The sequence below is a fragment of the Panicum virgatum genome, chromosome 8K (genome assembly GCF_016808335.1).
Source record: "Panicum virgatum strain AP13 chromosome 8K, P.virgatum_v5, whole genome shotgun sequence".
Lineage (NCBI taxonomy): Eukaryota > Viridiplantae > Streptophyta > Magnoliopsida > Poales > Poaceae > Panicum > Panicum virgatum.
The window spans coordinates 49628220-49643592 of record NC_053143.1 but is presented as its reverse complement, the minus strand read 5'-3'; the positions used below and the strand labels follow the sequence as shown (position 1 = coordinate 49643592).

At 46.8% G+C, this 15373-nt stretch overlaps 1 protein-coding gene across 6 annotated transcripts; it reads right to left on the bottom strand.

Annotated features, from left to right (window-relative positions):
- Positions 1–10491: 10491 nt before the first annotated feature.
- Positions 10492–13315, bottom strand: LOC120645033. Of its 6 annotated transcripts, none has more exons than XM_039921780.1 (6): positions 12878–13315; positions 12634–12806; positions 11528–11586; positions 11025–11100; positions 10822–10871; positions 10492–10739 (listed from the first exon to the last, which is right to left on the bottom strand). In XM_039921780.1, the coding sequence occupies exons 1-6, from the start codon at positions 13158–13160 to the stop codon at positions 10712–10714; spliced, it is 669 nt and encodes a 222-aa protein (XP_039777714.1). In that variant the 5' UTR covers positions 13161–13315; the 3' UTR covers positions 10492–10711. The 6 variants fall into 6 exon arrangements, with proteins under 6 accessions (XP_039777714.1, XP_039777717.1, XP_039777712.1 ...); XM_039921783.1 differs by having other exon boundaries at positions 12634–12778; XM_039921778.1 differs by having other exon boundaries at positions 10822–10953; positions 12878–13314.
- Between the last annotated feature and the right edge of the window lie 2058 nt (positions 13316–15373).

Sequence of the window (15373 nt, the reverse complement as noted above, 5' to 3'; positions counted from 1 at the left end):
GGGGTACCATAGCACGATCACCTTAGTGTCGGTGCAGCCCCCAACAGAGCCATTACCCACCTTAGCTAGACCTGACTAGCCAACACGGGCTCCATCAAGGGGCCATTGGCCTATTACTGAGGTTTAACCGGGGCATAAGTCACCACGACCTTATCCCTTCTTCTTGATCACCCGTTGCTCTCAGCTCTTTTGATGGCTATCAAACTAACTAGTGGAGTTTATGCTAAGCCGTTGCCACACACAACGGTCGAGTGGTTTGCACGATAATTGAGTTAGGCAAGATGACACATCAACTCGGTCCTTAGTTGTGACAGGATGGATATCTCCCAACCTTCTTGCTCTACCACAACGGTACGAGCCTCCAACGTATGACAATCCACCTAGGGAATGCAATTCATCCATCCCATCTTAACATTTTATTCTTCTATAACCCAACTTACCTTGTCTCAACACTCACGCATTTTACCTTTTATAAAGCAAGTGGTAACCATTTTTGAGTGTAATAAAACGAGTATCGGGTCCTAAGCGGCGCTCTAGCAGCGATTAACATCCAAATAGAATAAATCATATTTAGACATTAATCTTGGTGGTCAAGGAATGGTTATAACAAATCAAGGGGTGGCTATCCAACCATGTTTTCAGCAATCAAAATATATGCAAGTTTGTAAAACTGCCGATAAGTTGTGTTTATAAAACTGGGTTAAAACATGCAATCAAAGGATGAGATTGAACTTGCCGTCTTCGAATCCTTCCGGGAGTTCCTGCTCGTGGTATGGTTCTTCAGGCTTTAGCTCGCGGTCCTACTCGGTGAACTCCTCGACAGGTTCTCCCTCGTTCACACCGGTGTCTACGGTGCATACAAACAAACACACAATAAATAAAAAGAAATAAATGTTTTATCGTTGAGCTCGAATCAGAGAAAATTAAAATATGGAGATAGGAATAATATTTTTGGGTGATTTCCTAATGGCCTGGCCGAAACTATTTTAGAAATGATGTGGTAAAGTTTCAGAGTGATTGGAGGATTTTTGGCGCATGAAATGATGGACTAACGAGGTGATTAGGGGCTGAATAAGGATCCAGGGACTTGTTTGTAATTAGTGAAAGGACTTGATTATAATATTTGGAAATATCAGGGTTACTCTCAGAAAGGGTAAAGATCTATTCATAATTATTTCTATATGGCAGAGGGACTAGTTCTTAATTATGGAGAACATGGGGGGTTCATTTGGAAAAAAATAACATAAAGGGGAAGGGCTCTTTAAAGAATAGAAAGGAGGTTAGGGTTTTTGGGCAAATGTGTCCTCCTTCTTCTACCTCACGACACAGAAACAGGGGAGGGGGAACAGGGGCGTCGGCGGCGGCCGGGGTGTGGGGGGAAAACGGAGAGGGGGATGAGGGGGTTCGATCCCCCTACCTATCTCGGGCTGGGATGAAGCGAGGTGGCCTAGCCACGAAGGCCGGCAGCGGCGGGCGGAGGTGGCCCTGGCGGCGGCGCTGCAAGGCGAGGGGAGGGGCTAGCGTCGGCGGTTGGGGTTTGCGGTGGTGGGGAGCGCGATGGGGAGGCCTATTTATAGGCGGAGTAAGGCGATGGGGAGGGCGGGGCGCGTCGGGCGTCCGGCGGGGTAGCTCGCGGCCATTAATGAGGCGCGCAGAGGTGAGCAGTGGCGCGTAGCGCAAGTGGGAGAGGTGGCCAGTGGCGGGCTGACGTACTCAGCAAGTCCAACCACACCCACAGAGGGGGTATAAACAGAATATAATGCACAGGGTAAATCAAGGATAAGGCTAGGGTTTGTTTTGCGCAAAGCATTATTTTATGCAGGGGTTCATTTGAAAGAAAGCATTTTCCAAAATCAGTTTTCTTGTACCAAGTAACACGAGGGGTTGATCCACACAGGATCCAAGTTTTAAACTGCTACCGGACTCCTCATCCGCCGTAGCACACGGCACAACTGCCGGACACATTTCCAAAACAACTCACGCCAACCCATCCCATAGTAAACACTAGTTATGTGACCACACCGTAACTCGCCCAGTACCGTGGCCACGGCTATTCGAATAGATTCTTAACTCTGCAGAGGTGTGCAACTTTACCCACAAGCGGGGTACCGCAACTCGATCACCTTAGTGTCGGTGCAGATCCCAACAAAGCCATTACCCACCTTAGTTAGACCTGACTAGCCATCACGGGATGCACCAAGGGGTCATCGACCTTTCACCTAGGTTTAACCGGGGCATAAATCACACAGAGCTTATCCCTTCTCCTTAGCCACCCGTTGCTCTCAGCTCTCCTGATTGCTATCAGACTAACTAGTGGGATTTATGCTAAGCCGTTGCCCATACAACGGTCGAGTGGTTTGCACGATAGTGGAGTTAGGTGAGATGACACATCAACTCGGTCCTTAATTGTGACAAGATGGATATCTCCCTTCCTTGCTATGCCACACAGGCATGAGCACACCAATCGGCAAATCACACAGAAATGCCATCCATCCCGTCTAAACTCATCTTTCGAAAATTCCATTTTTATCTCTTCCCACACACACACACATTTTCTTTATAAAAACAAGTTGTATTGTGTATAAGATCCTAAGCGTTCTAGCAGCGATTAATGTCCAAACCCCGGCCGCAGCTCGGCCAGAGGCTGCCTGAGGTGGCCTAGCCACGGCGGCGGGTGGCAACGGGCGGCGGGTGGCGCTGGGCCGGCACTGCAGAGCTCGCAGGCGGCTAGGCAGTGGGGGAGGGGCACCAGGGGACTCGGGGGCTCGATTTCCCCCCCGCTCACCTCGGATTAGCGTGGAGCAGGGAAGCCGGTTCACGAGAGGCAGGCGCGGCGGGGGAAGCAAGCTGGTGGCGGCGGTGCTGGAGCTTGGGAGGAGGCGCGGCTCGTGGTGGTGGCGGTTGCGGGGCTCGGAAGCGGGGTTGGGGCCTCTTTATAGCCGCGGGAAGGCGGTGGGGAGGATCAAGCGCGGCGGTGGCGGGTTGGTGCTGTCCGGCGAGCGGAGCGGGGCGCCTGAATGGCGTCTACGTCGCATCGCGGCAGCGTGGACGGCGAGGCCGGGGTGAAGTGACGGCTCGGCAGCGTGCGGCCACGTGGGGGAGGGGCCGGGCGCTATGCGGCACAGGCGCGAGCGGCGAGAGCGGGGCGTCAACGGCGGCCGGCACGGCGAGTGCGCGCAGGGGGCCGAGGCGGTGCGTGTCGCGGCGCGGGCAGGCGCGCACATGGCCGAGCAGGGGAGGAGGGTTTGCGGGCGCGTGCGCGCGGGCAACGGCGAGCTGTGCAGCGCTGCGCGGCGGAGCAGGGCGGGTCAGCGGCGAGCGGCGAGGCGGTGCACGTGTTGAGCAAGGGCGAGCGGGACCGGGGTGGCGCGACGAGCGGGGGCTAGGAGCAGCGTGACGCGGCGGGCGGTGCGGCGTTGCGGCCCGGCGCGCCGAGCGTCGCGTGCGCACGTGCGCGCGTGCGCGGGCGCGTGGAGGAGGGAGGCGGCCCGTGGCGTTGTGCGGGTCAGGGGCGAGCGGGCGTTCGGAGGGGGCGCGCGGGAGCGGGGCAGAGCAAAAGGGGGAAAGAGAGAAGGAAGAGGAGAGGAGAAGGAAAAAGAAAGAAAAAGAAAAAGGAAAAATAGAAAAAGGAAAAAGGAAAAATAGAAAAAGGAAAAGGAACGAAATTAAATGGGGAAAAAGGAAATGGAAGAGGGGGAGGGAGAGTGAGTGCGCGCCGGCGGCGATTGCGGGGTGCGCGGGCCAGGGGAGGCGTGCGCGGCATGGCGCGCGGGCCAAGGGAGGCATCGGCGCGTGCGGCCGGCGATAATCGCGGTCGGCGGTCGCGCGTGTGCGACAGGCCGCCGGGCGGCACGGGATGGGATGCGTCAGGCAGACTTGGGCCAGCGTCACTATGGTTGACGGCGCGTGCGGCGAGGGCGGGGCACGGTGAGCGGCGCGGGTACGACTCGGCGAGCGGCGCTGGCACGCGCGCGTGGCTCTGCTCGTAGAGCGGCGCGCGTGGGAGCAGCGTCCAGGCAAGGCGGCAGCAGCGAGCGGTGCGGCGTGCAGCGCGGTCACGACGAATGGAATCAAATGTTGGAACGGCGAAAGATTCTGGGAAGGTATTGGGTTTAGAGATAACTGAGCTCAACGATGAAAAAGAGTTTTGAAAAAAATATATTTAGCGTGTGATTTATTTGGTGAATTTTTCGGGTCGTTACAATCACTGTAGCCAATCATAATGGAACTTAGCTCATTAGACTCATCTCGAAAAGTTACACCAGCCGTGAAAAAATTTCACAAATAAACTTCATTTAGTACTCCATGCACGCATTCATTTTTTTTTTTTTGAAAATTTTTCGTGGGTGTCATGCAAACACGGCCAAAACCCAAGACTGCGATTCTCGTGCACGGTCTCCTCACGTTTCATTTCTTCCTTTACCTGGTGGTCCCATGTAATAAAATAATAGATATGCGGAAGAACGAACAGACTAGTTATTGTATGAACTGGTCGGTTAGCTTGTCTCTTAATGTTTGTCTTGGCTATAAGTCAAACCTTATTAGCCTTAGGTCCTGTTTAGTTCTTAAAAAAAATTCTACAGTACCCGTCACATCGAATCATTTGACATATATATAAAATATTAAATGTAGTTGAAAAAATAACTAATTATACAGTCTAACTGATTAGCACGAGATGAATTTTTAAGTCTAATTAGTTCATAATTAGACATTGTTTGTCAAATAACAACAAAATATGTTATAATACCAAAATCTAAACCTTTGGCTTACTCTTATCAGCAACTTGTACGTTAGATTGGAGCCATTGAATCGTGGTAAATAGGGGACAGGTGGTCGCGGTGGCCCCAGCACCGACGACCTTGACTTGAGCCCCAGTGGCATGTATGGGCTCATAATCATCGTAGTAAATTAATTAACTACTAGGCTCTGTCACCAGACCTGCCCACACTGCAAACGCCCATCATTGGCTATAGACGAAGGCAGCACTGTCGGCTGGCATGGCATAAGGAGGTGAGGGGAAAGCTGATGCTTGGCCCCGCGAGCGACAGGGGCGAGGGGATTGAAGGAGGCGGAGCGGCAATGTTGGGCTGGTGGAGCGGATCGGGCCGGCGGAGCGAGGTGATGCGCTGGAATGGGTTGTCCCGCGTGTTGGGCTGGCTGTGTGTGTGTTGAGGCGAGGTGGCGGTTCGGGCCGCACGAACGAGCTGGACTGGTCGCGCGTGTTTGAGCGGGCCGCTAGCAGGTCGGAAGCGGATGTGCGGGTTGGGGTGACCACATGCGGGAAAGCTATATCGCCCGGGCTATAAATTTCACGCCCATCACCTGAAAAAGTGCGCCCACTGTTGGACTATTTTAGGCCCAATAGTTTTTTCCTCAAATCAACCTCCTATACATAGATGCAATGATTACACTAGCTGCGACAGTATGTACCAGATATATTTATTGCATGTGATAGCAACACGAATGTATATGATAGCGACGTGCATGTGATAGCAGATGCATGTGATTTTTTACACATGCATACTGCAACATGGCAGGCTTACTCTATTGTACTTATTTTATTCTTTTTCCTCCTTCGTTTTTCTTAAAATATTTCTCTGCTTGCATCTTTCAAAAAAAATTTTGCGGCAAGCATGAAGGCTAGTCATTCACGTTATTATTTTTAATTTTTTTACCATGCTCTACTTTTCTTTTTTCATATTTTTCTTTATAATTTTTATTTTCTTTTCTTATACTTTTCTTTTCACTTATCTGTCCATTCCATTAGTTGCTTTGCTTTCTCCATTTTTTTCTTTCCCTCCTGTTGTTATTTTCTCTTTTCTCATTGACGTGATCTTCTTTCTTTTCTTTTTTTTTCTTGTTTCATTGTAACATTTCTTTTCTATTTCTTTTTTTTTCTTTTCTTGACAGGGCAGGTTACTTTGTATTCCAATTTGTTTCTCGGTTTCGTAAAATTAGATTCTAGATGTATAAGTTTCTTTCTTCGATTTTCTCTTTTTATATAATATAGATTTTGTGATTTATAACACTTGATATTTTTCCTATTTTTTATTAAACCTTTTATTTCATTTTTTTCTATCATTCCCATCTGATAATTTTTAATTTAATTTTTTATTTCTTAATCAATTCTATTTTACATACTCACTCACGACAGTTGTACTGATAATTGATAATTTTTTACCTAATATGATTTTCCTATTATATCTTATCAATTGTTTTTTATTATTTAATTTCTTATTCCTTTTTTTTAATTACTTATTGTTCAAACTATTTATTAATCTTTTATTCTCAGTTCATAATATAATTGTTCCAGCTGTATACTTTATTTGTTCGCTTTAAAGATTAAATTGTTCGGCCCTGTTATTTCATTTGTTTGTGATATTTGATTTCTACTATTTAGTACGTACAATCAAATGTTCGGGATGTTTAATGTTTTGTTCATTATACATTATTATTTTTTCGTTATGTTTAATTTTTTATTCGTAAAAATATTTTTTTGTTCGTGTTGTTAAAATATTTGTTCCTAGTAGTTGAAACTAATTATTTAGTACTAAGAAAAATATTTTTTTAAAAAATATCATGTGAACATAAGCAAGTGTGGTCTTGTTTTGAAGATCTTTTTATGAAAAAAATAATGATGCAATCTAAATTTAATTTTGATGCTTGGTTTAATAGTTATAGCATTTTTTGTTTTGGATTTGCATGCATGCCGTGACGTCATGGTGGTTGTCCTCTCCTGCATGCATGCAGATAATCAATTTTCTCTTTTGTGTGTAGTATATATATATGAGCGCTATATTGCTGGGCTGATGGCCAATAAGGTGATAGTTGAAGAGTACTAATATTAATTTAGTTTATTAGGCTCAACAATTATTTTTGGCCGAAGCGAGAGGGCACACCTCTTCGGGTGACGGTGCGAAAATCTGTCACCTGAAGTGACATATAACCACTCCCGACCACATGGGCTGGTAAGATTTGGTTTTGGGCAATCTAAAAAAAAAGGTTTGGTTTTGGGCTGTTTAGGGGTAGCAGGCCAAAATTGCCAGTGGGCTTTGATTGAGATGGACGGGGTGTGGGTTTTGGTCTAGGTGGGTTAGGGCTAAATGGCAAAATTCAACCAACGAAAAATCACTATGTTCTCTGGCCTTCAGCTCGATCCAAGATGACAAGTTTGCCACTGCTGTATGGCGCAAATTTTTCACCACAGAAGTGCAAGTTTTTCCTCTGTCTATGTCATCAGCAGATATTAAGTACCCTCGTTGTTACAACTTGAAAAATAACATAAATATGTCTTTAACTTCATATAACAGAATCTTTAACTTAACCAAATCATGATCAGTAATCATAACATAGTGTGGAATCCATAGATGTCTCTATAATCATTGAAGAGTTGATGTAGATGACATAGACTTGAACTATCACCAGAGTAGGAGCTGTTTGCTCCTGGTTGATGAATAACGTGATGTAGATTATGGGTGGGCAAAATACCCGAAACCCGAAGACCGAACCCGAAAAACCCGAGCCCGAAATACCCGAACCCTAATTCGGGTTCCAACTCACGGTACCCGAAATTATTACGGGTAATTCGGGTATCAGGCCACGGTACCCGAACTACCCGAACTACTAGAAAACAGCCCAACCCAACTAATTTTGAGTCGGCCCAGCCCACCAAACGCAATCCTTTCCTTCCCACTGACCCTAGCCCCCACGCTGCCACGCCCCGTCGCCCCCCACCCCCGAGTCCCCAGACCCGACGGACCGACCCCGCCCGCCGCCTCCCCCGCCCCCGCCCCCGCCCACGCCGGTCTCCCCGTCGGCGCGTCGCCTCCTCACCCCCGCGGCCACGCCCACGCCTCGCAGAGGCGCAGAGGCCGTGTTGGGGACGCCGCCCGCCGCCCCACGCCCCCACAGCGGCCAGCCACCGTGGCACAGCCCCGAGCAGCGCCGCCATCTCTCCGCCGGAGCCTCACCCGCCGCCGCCATCTCTCCGTCTCTCTCCAATCCTCTCCATCTCTCCACCGGAGTAGGAGGCCAGGAGCTTGCGCCCGCCGGATCCGCCTCCTCCACGCCCCCAACTTCCGCTCCCGGCTCTCGCAGCCCGCTAGCGGCGGCGGCGGGTGAGGTTTCGGGCCTTCGGTGGCGGCGGCGGCCAGTCCGGGCACGCCTACTCCGCCGCGCGCTGGGAGCACAGCCGCGGCCGCTGGCGGCAGGTCGCCCGCAACGCATGCGGGGTGGAACAGCCTCGAGTAGTGACGTATCGGTGGTTCGGGTTATTCGGGTAAATCCGAACCCGAACCCGAATGTCGGGTACCCGAAATGTCGGGTTTTGTTTATTTTGAGTAAATTTTGGGCTGCAGTTTTCAAAACCCAAAATTTAGAAAACCCAAAAAGCCCGACCCGAAATTTTCGGGTAGCCTGAACGCCCAGCCATAATGTAGATTCAGTTCATGGATACTAGAACAGGGTTCTTGATTGGTGAAGTTAAATAGGATCTCGAGCTCCTGAACCAAGTCCTGCAAATGTGTGAATGGAACAGTATAGGTGGTGGCCATCACGGGCTCAGCACTCAGGACAAACTTAGTTCCACTTCAAAACAGGCTTGATTTCCCTCGGATGCTTGTCAAGTTGGCTCTTCAAGTCATTCTTCACTTTTTCATCATAGGATCTGCTAAGTGAGACTTCCCTGAGCTTGCTGAGATGCTGTAGCCCATAAAACTTCAAGGATGATACATTAGAGCAGTGGATCTTCAGGACCTCAAGGTGTGGCATTACTGGATGATGCTGGAAGGTAACAGACTGTAACCTGGAGTTGCAATCAATCTCGAGGACCCGGAGTTGGCGAAAGTTTCCCCTGAACCGGAGTTCTCCATAATGAAACTCCTTGGAACAAAGATATAAAAAATTGAGTCTTGGTAAATGTGTGAGAAGGTCCACATCATCTTGCGTTATCATGTCCACATTTAATTTCAATTTACTGAGATTCGACAGCAGCTTCATCCATGCTGGCAACTTGTCTACAGATCCATACAGCTTAAAACTCTGTAGTTCTTCAGGAGGTGGGGAAATGGCATCCAAACATCCAGTTTGATTCTTGTCGAGCCATACTGACAAGGTTTTCAAATGGGGGTGCCCCGAAATGGCAGAACAAAACTCCTTGCAGTTTACCTGTTTGACGCCTGAGACTCCAAGATTGCGCAATTGTGTAAGATTCTTGAGCTCTTCCAGGATTGCTCTCCCACTTGCAACACTGACATCGATGACATTGATATTGTGTAAGGCATCATTTTCCCAAGCCCTGGAGGTATAGATGGCCGTTTGGCCCGATGCCCACGGGGCCTGAGACCCAGCCCAATTTAGCCCGACTCCAGCTTGATCCGGGCCCGATTATTATTGGGCTCCGGGCGGCACGGGCACGATAGCCGGGTCGTGCCTGGGCCTCACTGTCAGGCCATGGACGCGTCCAGGCACGGCCCGAAAAAGGGTGGCCCGATCGGCCCGATGGGTAGCACGATAGGCCCGTTTAAATACTATGTTATCCATTATCAAACCCTATTTAAATATTTTCGGATTGCCGGGCCAAACGGACCGGCCCGGCCCGATTAAATCAATTTCGGGCCGTGCCTGGGCCGGCACTTCAACCCATGGGCAGGCACAACACGGCCCGTTAATATTTTCGTGCTTAAGTGGGCCGTGTCTAAACGGGCCCGTGTCGGGCCGGACCGGGCCGCCCGTTTGGCCACCTATACCTGGAGGTGCCTCAGTGCCACCATTATGAGAGCCAGAAGGCCGCTGATGGCTGCGCTTGTGAAACTCTGGCAACCGGAGCTTGGACACCAGAGTAGAAGCATATGGTCTGCTTGTCGTAGATGACACTGATCCTGCTGGTGGTGGTGGTGGTAGGCTTTCAATAGTGCTGGTATTATCGTGCAGTTGCACAGTTGTGCCTGCACGAATGTGCTGCAGCTTCTGTACACTACAACACATATGAGCTTCTGCGATGTTTCATTTATGTCACTGAAAGTGGTATTTTCGTCATCTTTTATAATCTGTGATATTTGTATGACGAAAATTGATTCGTCACCTATACCATATCATAAAAGGTCTTCTGCGATAAAAACATATTTTTTTTGTCACAAATTTTGTGATGATCTTTATAGTGTCACTAATTTGTGATGCTTGCTTTTCGCCATTACCAGCCCAAAAAATGACACGGAATCAATGCCATGGCTAACTATGCAAGTGCCACCTAGGACAGAAAACGTCACAAAATTTTATTCTTGCCTGACATGGCAAAGATTAGGATATGACATGGCGGTCCCTTTGCAACGATTTGATTCGTCATAAGTTTAGTAGCCCGGCAAAATATTACGCTGGGCCAATTTATTTTAGGCTAGGCCCACTTCATTTTGGATTGGGCCAATAGAATATACAACAATACCATTAAACAATATATGCCCATTTGGCCCAAAAAGGCCCAGTTGACAGTCCAAATAGCCCAAAGCAAATTTAAAATCAAATAATTTATATTTAATCTCAGATAGCCATATAGTATTCCACAATTACAAGAATCCAGACAGATACATGTTACAGTATTAAAATCTCAAAGAATGCAACTCATCCTGGTAACCTAAGATTTGCTACTTGCTTCTGATTACCACCTTGCTTCGGATTCTCAAGTTCAGACTCAAGTTGTTGTTGACGTGCACAAACATCAGACTTGGTGCTCCTCTTTGCAGTTGCTGGCTCAAGGAAAAATTTTTAAAAAAAAATCTTGTTGAAGAAATCCAAGAAACATCAGACTCTGCAATGAATTGATAGTACCTCGAAGGCAATAGGTAGCAAGAGTTGAACAGAAACCGTTGGTGATACGTCTGCAATGGAAATTATGCAGCACATTACACATCTGGCGAAGAGACGAGATCTGATGTAGAATTTTACTAGCACATTAAACATCTGGCGAAGGGACATATATTAATCAATTGCATCTTTGGTGCTAGAAATTCAGTTTTGGACAGGAAACATACCTTACAAATTACAATCTCCAATTTCAAAATTAGAAAATATGTACAGCTGCACATGAGCTTGGAGCCTGTTCGCCACCTACCAAAAGAGACCACAAAATCATAAGACATTCACAGTATGTTGTTGCTCTTTCTCCAGTGAACTAATACTTGCAGACTCCAGTTAACCAAAAATGCAACATCACTTTTGAAAAACAAATATTGCAGTATGCATTTCAGCCATGTCTCAATTGGTCATGAGGAACATACAGTAGCTACTAGCTAGTGAGTGCAGCAGTCAATGATTCAATGCACACCAAATAAGTAATGAATATAGTGTTTAGCACTTGAGTGGTTATAAACTTTTCCAAGCCCATGCTTAGCAAATGTTGTTTCAAGTTATCAAGCAAAACCAAAGGAAAATTAGTTCTTAACATAAGCAAGCAACTGTTATACCAAAACCCTTTTATTGTTCCTGATCTTTACAACAGCAGGATTTATCAAATGCAACATATGGCTAAGCTCACCTAGAATTATGTAGAGCTTTCAATTCTATTGCACTCCTTCGTCCAAAGTGAGGTCTCACCTGAAAAGAGCATAGATGCAAATGAAGTTGGTAAGATAGAAAATGTATTAGTTGCAACAATGGAGAAAGAACCAACAGAAGTTAAACTATTATTTAAGGAGGCAAACAAAAAAATGCGTTGAAGCTAAGAACCAGACTGTAGCACAAATCCCAAGAATCAGTGACCATAACAAGCTAAGAACGAAACCTCATGCTAAGAACTTCTCCAACGAAACTATGATTCTGGGACGGATGGCACAAACTCAATAAAAAAGCTATCGAGCTACAGAATGACTTCCAACTCAGTCAACGAATCATGCGTTGAAGCTTAAGCTAGTACTAAAAATCGCTGCCACAATCAACCATCCAGAAGAATGAAAATGACTGAAATATTGCATGGGCATGGATCATATGTTCTGCAATGTGCTGTCTAAAAGTGAGACAGGCACGTTCAGCAGGATGAGTGTTTCCTACTGCTTTTTTGGTCTCATATGGCTTATGAGTATTTCCTGCTGCAATATTGTTTGTGATAATGTGGCAATTTGCAAAAGTCTACTGCTTTTCTGGTTTCAGTATGGCTGATGAGTGTTTCCTGCTGAATTATTGTTTGTGATTGACTGATAGTGCTGGGTTGATGTGCTAACATGTGGGGAACCTTGACTGCAAACAATGTAACAGGGTCCAGTTGCAACACATAATGGGCCAGGGCCTTGTACCTCGAACTCTACAAAAAGACTATCACAGTCAAATTACATAATGAATGAAATCTGAGATCGCAACCTACTAGTATGCCTGCTGCAAATCTATATGAACTACCCAAATAAATTCATCTCGAACCATAGAGATTAAGGCAGGCACAGCAAGAACAACAAGCAGATAGGGCAGCAACAAACTTCATCCTACTAATATTAACCGAGGTTACACATTGATGTGATACACTATGGATAGTAACTCAGACAAGCAAGCTCTTGGAAAATTAAATTTGGCACAATAGCAGTGACCAGCAAGTTTAATTAGATACAAATACGAGGCGGGAAGAGATCTAGTAGAAGAAGATTAGTCCATTACCTGGATACAGGGGGAGAGAGAACCCGAGGAGGAGATGAACGGTGGTGGCGGAGTTCTACGCATCAGAGGCAGATCTTGGACACGAGCGTGTTGACCCGCTGCTGCTGAGGTCGAGGTTGCCCTCTTCGGCCGTCGCCGCCTCGATCTGGTGGAAATGGAATCGACAAATCCAGCTGGCTGGGGCCGTGCGAGACGGTACAAGGATTGCAGTGCGCACATGAAGAATCAAAGGAAGAAGGCATACCAGCGGTGGAGGTGAGGGCCTCCTGCTTGCTGTGCTCGGGGCGCACGGCGGCAGCCTGCAGGACGGCCTCCTGGCGGGGTGTAGGGCGGCAGCCTGGATGGGACCTCGGGGCGCCGGGCGGAGGCCTGCACGGCCAGGCGCGCAGCGGCCTGCAGGAACGCCGCCGCCGAGGGGAGCTTGCTCTCCATCTTTGCCTTGTCGTCCATCCCGCAGAACCCTCGAAGCTGACCCCAAGCTTCCGGATCTGGGATGGGGATTGGGGAGGATACGACGGGCTGAGCATGAACGGGATCTCGAAGGAGGATAGGAGCAAGGTAAGGTGAGATTGGTAGCAACGAGGGTGGTAGAGCTAGGGATTCGAGGAACGCGAGCAGCGGCGGCGGCGGCCTGGTTTGTGAGGAGCGGAGACTATGAGGAGCCCGGGTGGAACGCAGAAGATAAGATTGGCAGCCGTAGCAGGTTTCTTCATTTTTTGGCTGGGTGATTTGGTGCGGCCGTGCAGGGATGCGGGCTCTGCCGATTGGGGCTCCTGACGGTCGGCCCATACATCCTTCCTTTCGCATTTTTATTTATTTCTTTTTTGTCATTTTTAAATTCAAGTCCGTTTCTAACTTAGGATAAAAATATTTTAATCCTATTTTCTTGTTATTTTTTTTATCATAGTCGGGTCTTAGGATAGGAATATTTTAACCCATATACACCAATCATAACTGGATGTGTAGCCTTTGGTCAAATATTTTGATAGCTTCACAAATTTTAATTTGCTAGAGGACTTTAAAAGATTTAAAATTTTAGTGGTTTTAAATAGTAACTCAAAACGGAAAAGCATAATATATGGAACCCACCAAATAAGTACAACAATTAGTTTTGATATTTGGATTAGTCCATGGTTTAGGAACAAACAAATGCAACATATGATGTACTAATCTTGATGCAAGGTTAGTTCTAAAAATACTAAAATAGTTCTAGTATTTTATTGCTAATTAAATAATAAAAATGACTTGTGTACCCACTTCTCAATTCATTGAAAACAAATTTTATGATGAATCAATATTGTCAATTTGTCATAAATTTGTGACGTCTGTCGATTAGCTTTCATGACGACATAAAGTTTGTCATAATTTAGAGCGGTAATCATTTGTGACAATTTCGAGTTGATCTTAGTGATGGACAAATCATTTTCATCACTAAACTATACTGCCCAATAGAAAACGTCACAAAGCAAACTGACGTAAGGACGAATAGCCCCAATGTCACGAGGTATTCGTCACAAAAGGCTATATTTGTTGTAGTGGATGCTGTCGTCAATCAGCAATTCACTTTGCATGCTGTGCTGATGACCACCATCCCGGTTCATCGTAATTTGTCCGGGCAGAGCAAAAGGAAGGGTCAAGGTTGCTCCCACTGCTCGTCAGACACATGTTTCTTGTGGCTGAAGAACTCGAACAAATTTGCATATATGGGCCACAGAAGATGGCTTCCGAAGCATGGACAGACAGTTTGATGGTACAAGAGAGACATGAAATCCTCCACCACATTTCTCAGGGAGTGATATGTACAGTCAGGTTTAGGATGTCCCTACCATTCTCGGCAAATGGAAACGTGGAGTTGATCATGGAGGTGATGATGATGGTCATGATGAAGGGATCTGGAATAAGAAATCCATACTATGGGAGTTAGAGTATTGGCACATCTTAGCAGTCCGACATTCAATTGAAACCATGCATTTAAAAAAATATATTTGTGAGAGCCTTGTCGGCACAATCATGAACACAAAGGGTAAAGGAAAGGACCATGAGAATGCCAGAGCTGATCTGGAAGATATGGTCATTCGTCCTGAGCTTAACGTCCAAGAAGCGGAAAATGGAAAAGACCTTTCTGTAGCCCGCCATCACAATGTTCAGAAAGGGGAAGAAAGAATTATGCCAATTCTTGCATAGTATAAAATTTTCCTCAGGATACGGTTCCAACTTTGCCAGGCTAGTCAGCGTGAAAGAACTGAAGCTGAATTTCGCCACGATGAAGTCTTATGACTGTCACATGCTTATGACGTCAATACTGCCTGTAGCAATCAGGAATGTGCTCTCTGTGAAGGTTCGTGAGACAGCCATGAGCCTCTGCTTCTTCTTCAATGCCATAGAGCAAAAGGTCATTGATGATCATCAGCTTACAGCTCTAGACAGACGGTTACATGAGACACTTTGTCTAATGGAGACCTTCTTCCCTCCGACATTTTTCGATATTATGGTTCACCTCACGGGAGATACACTACCTTGGCCCATCTTACCTCTACCAGATATTTCCTTATGAGAGATACATGGGTATCCTGAAGTCATTCATAAATAATCATAAATATCTGGAGGGAAACATCATCAGTCGATACGGGACCGAGGAGGCTGTTGAGTGGTCGATGACTTACTTAGATCCAGATAACCCAATTGGAGTGCCTCATTCAAGACACGAAGGGAGGTTGGATGGGGTTGGGACTCTAGGCAA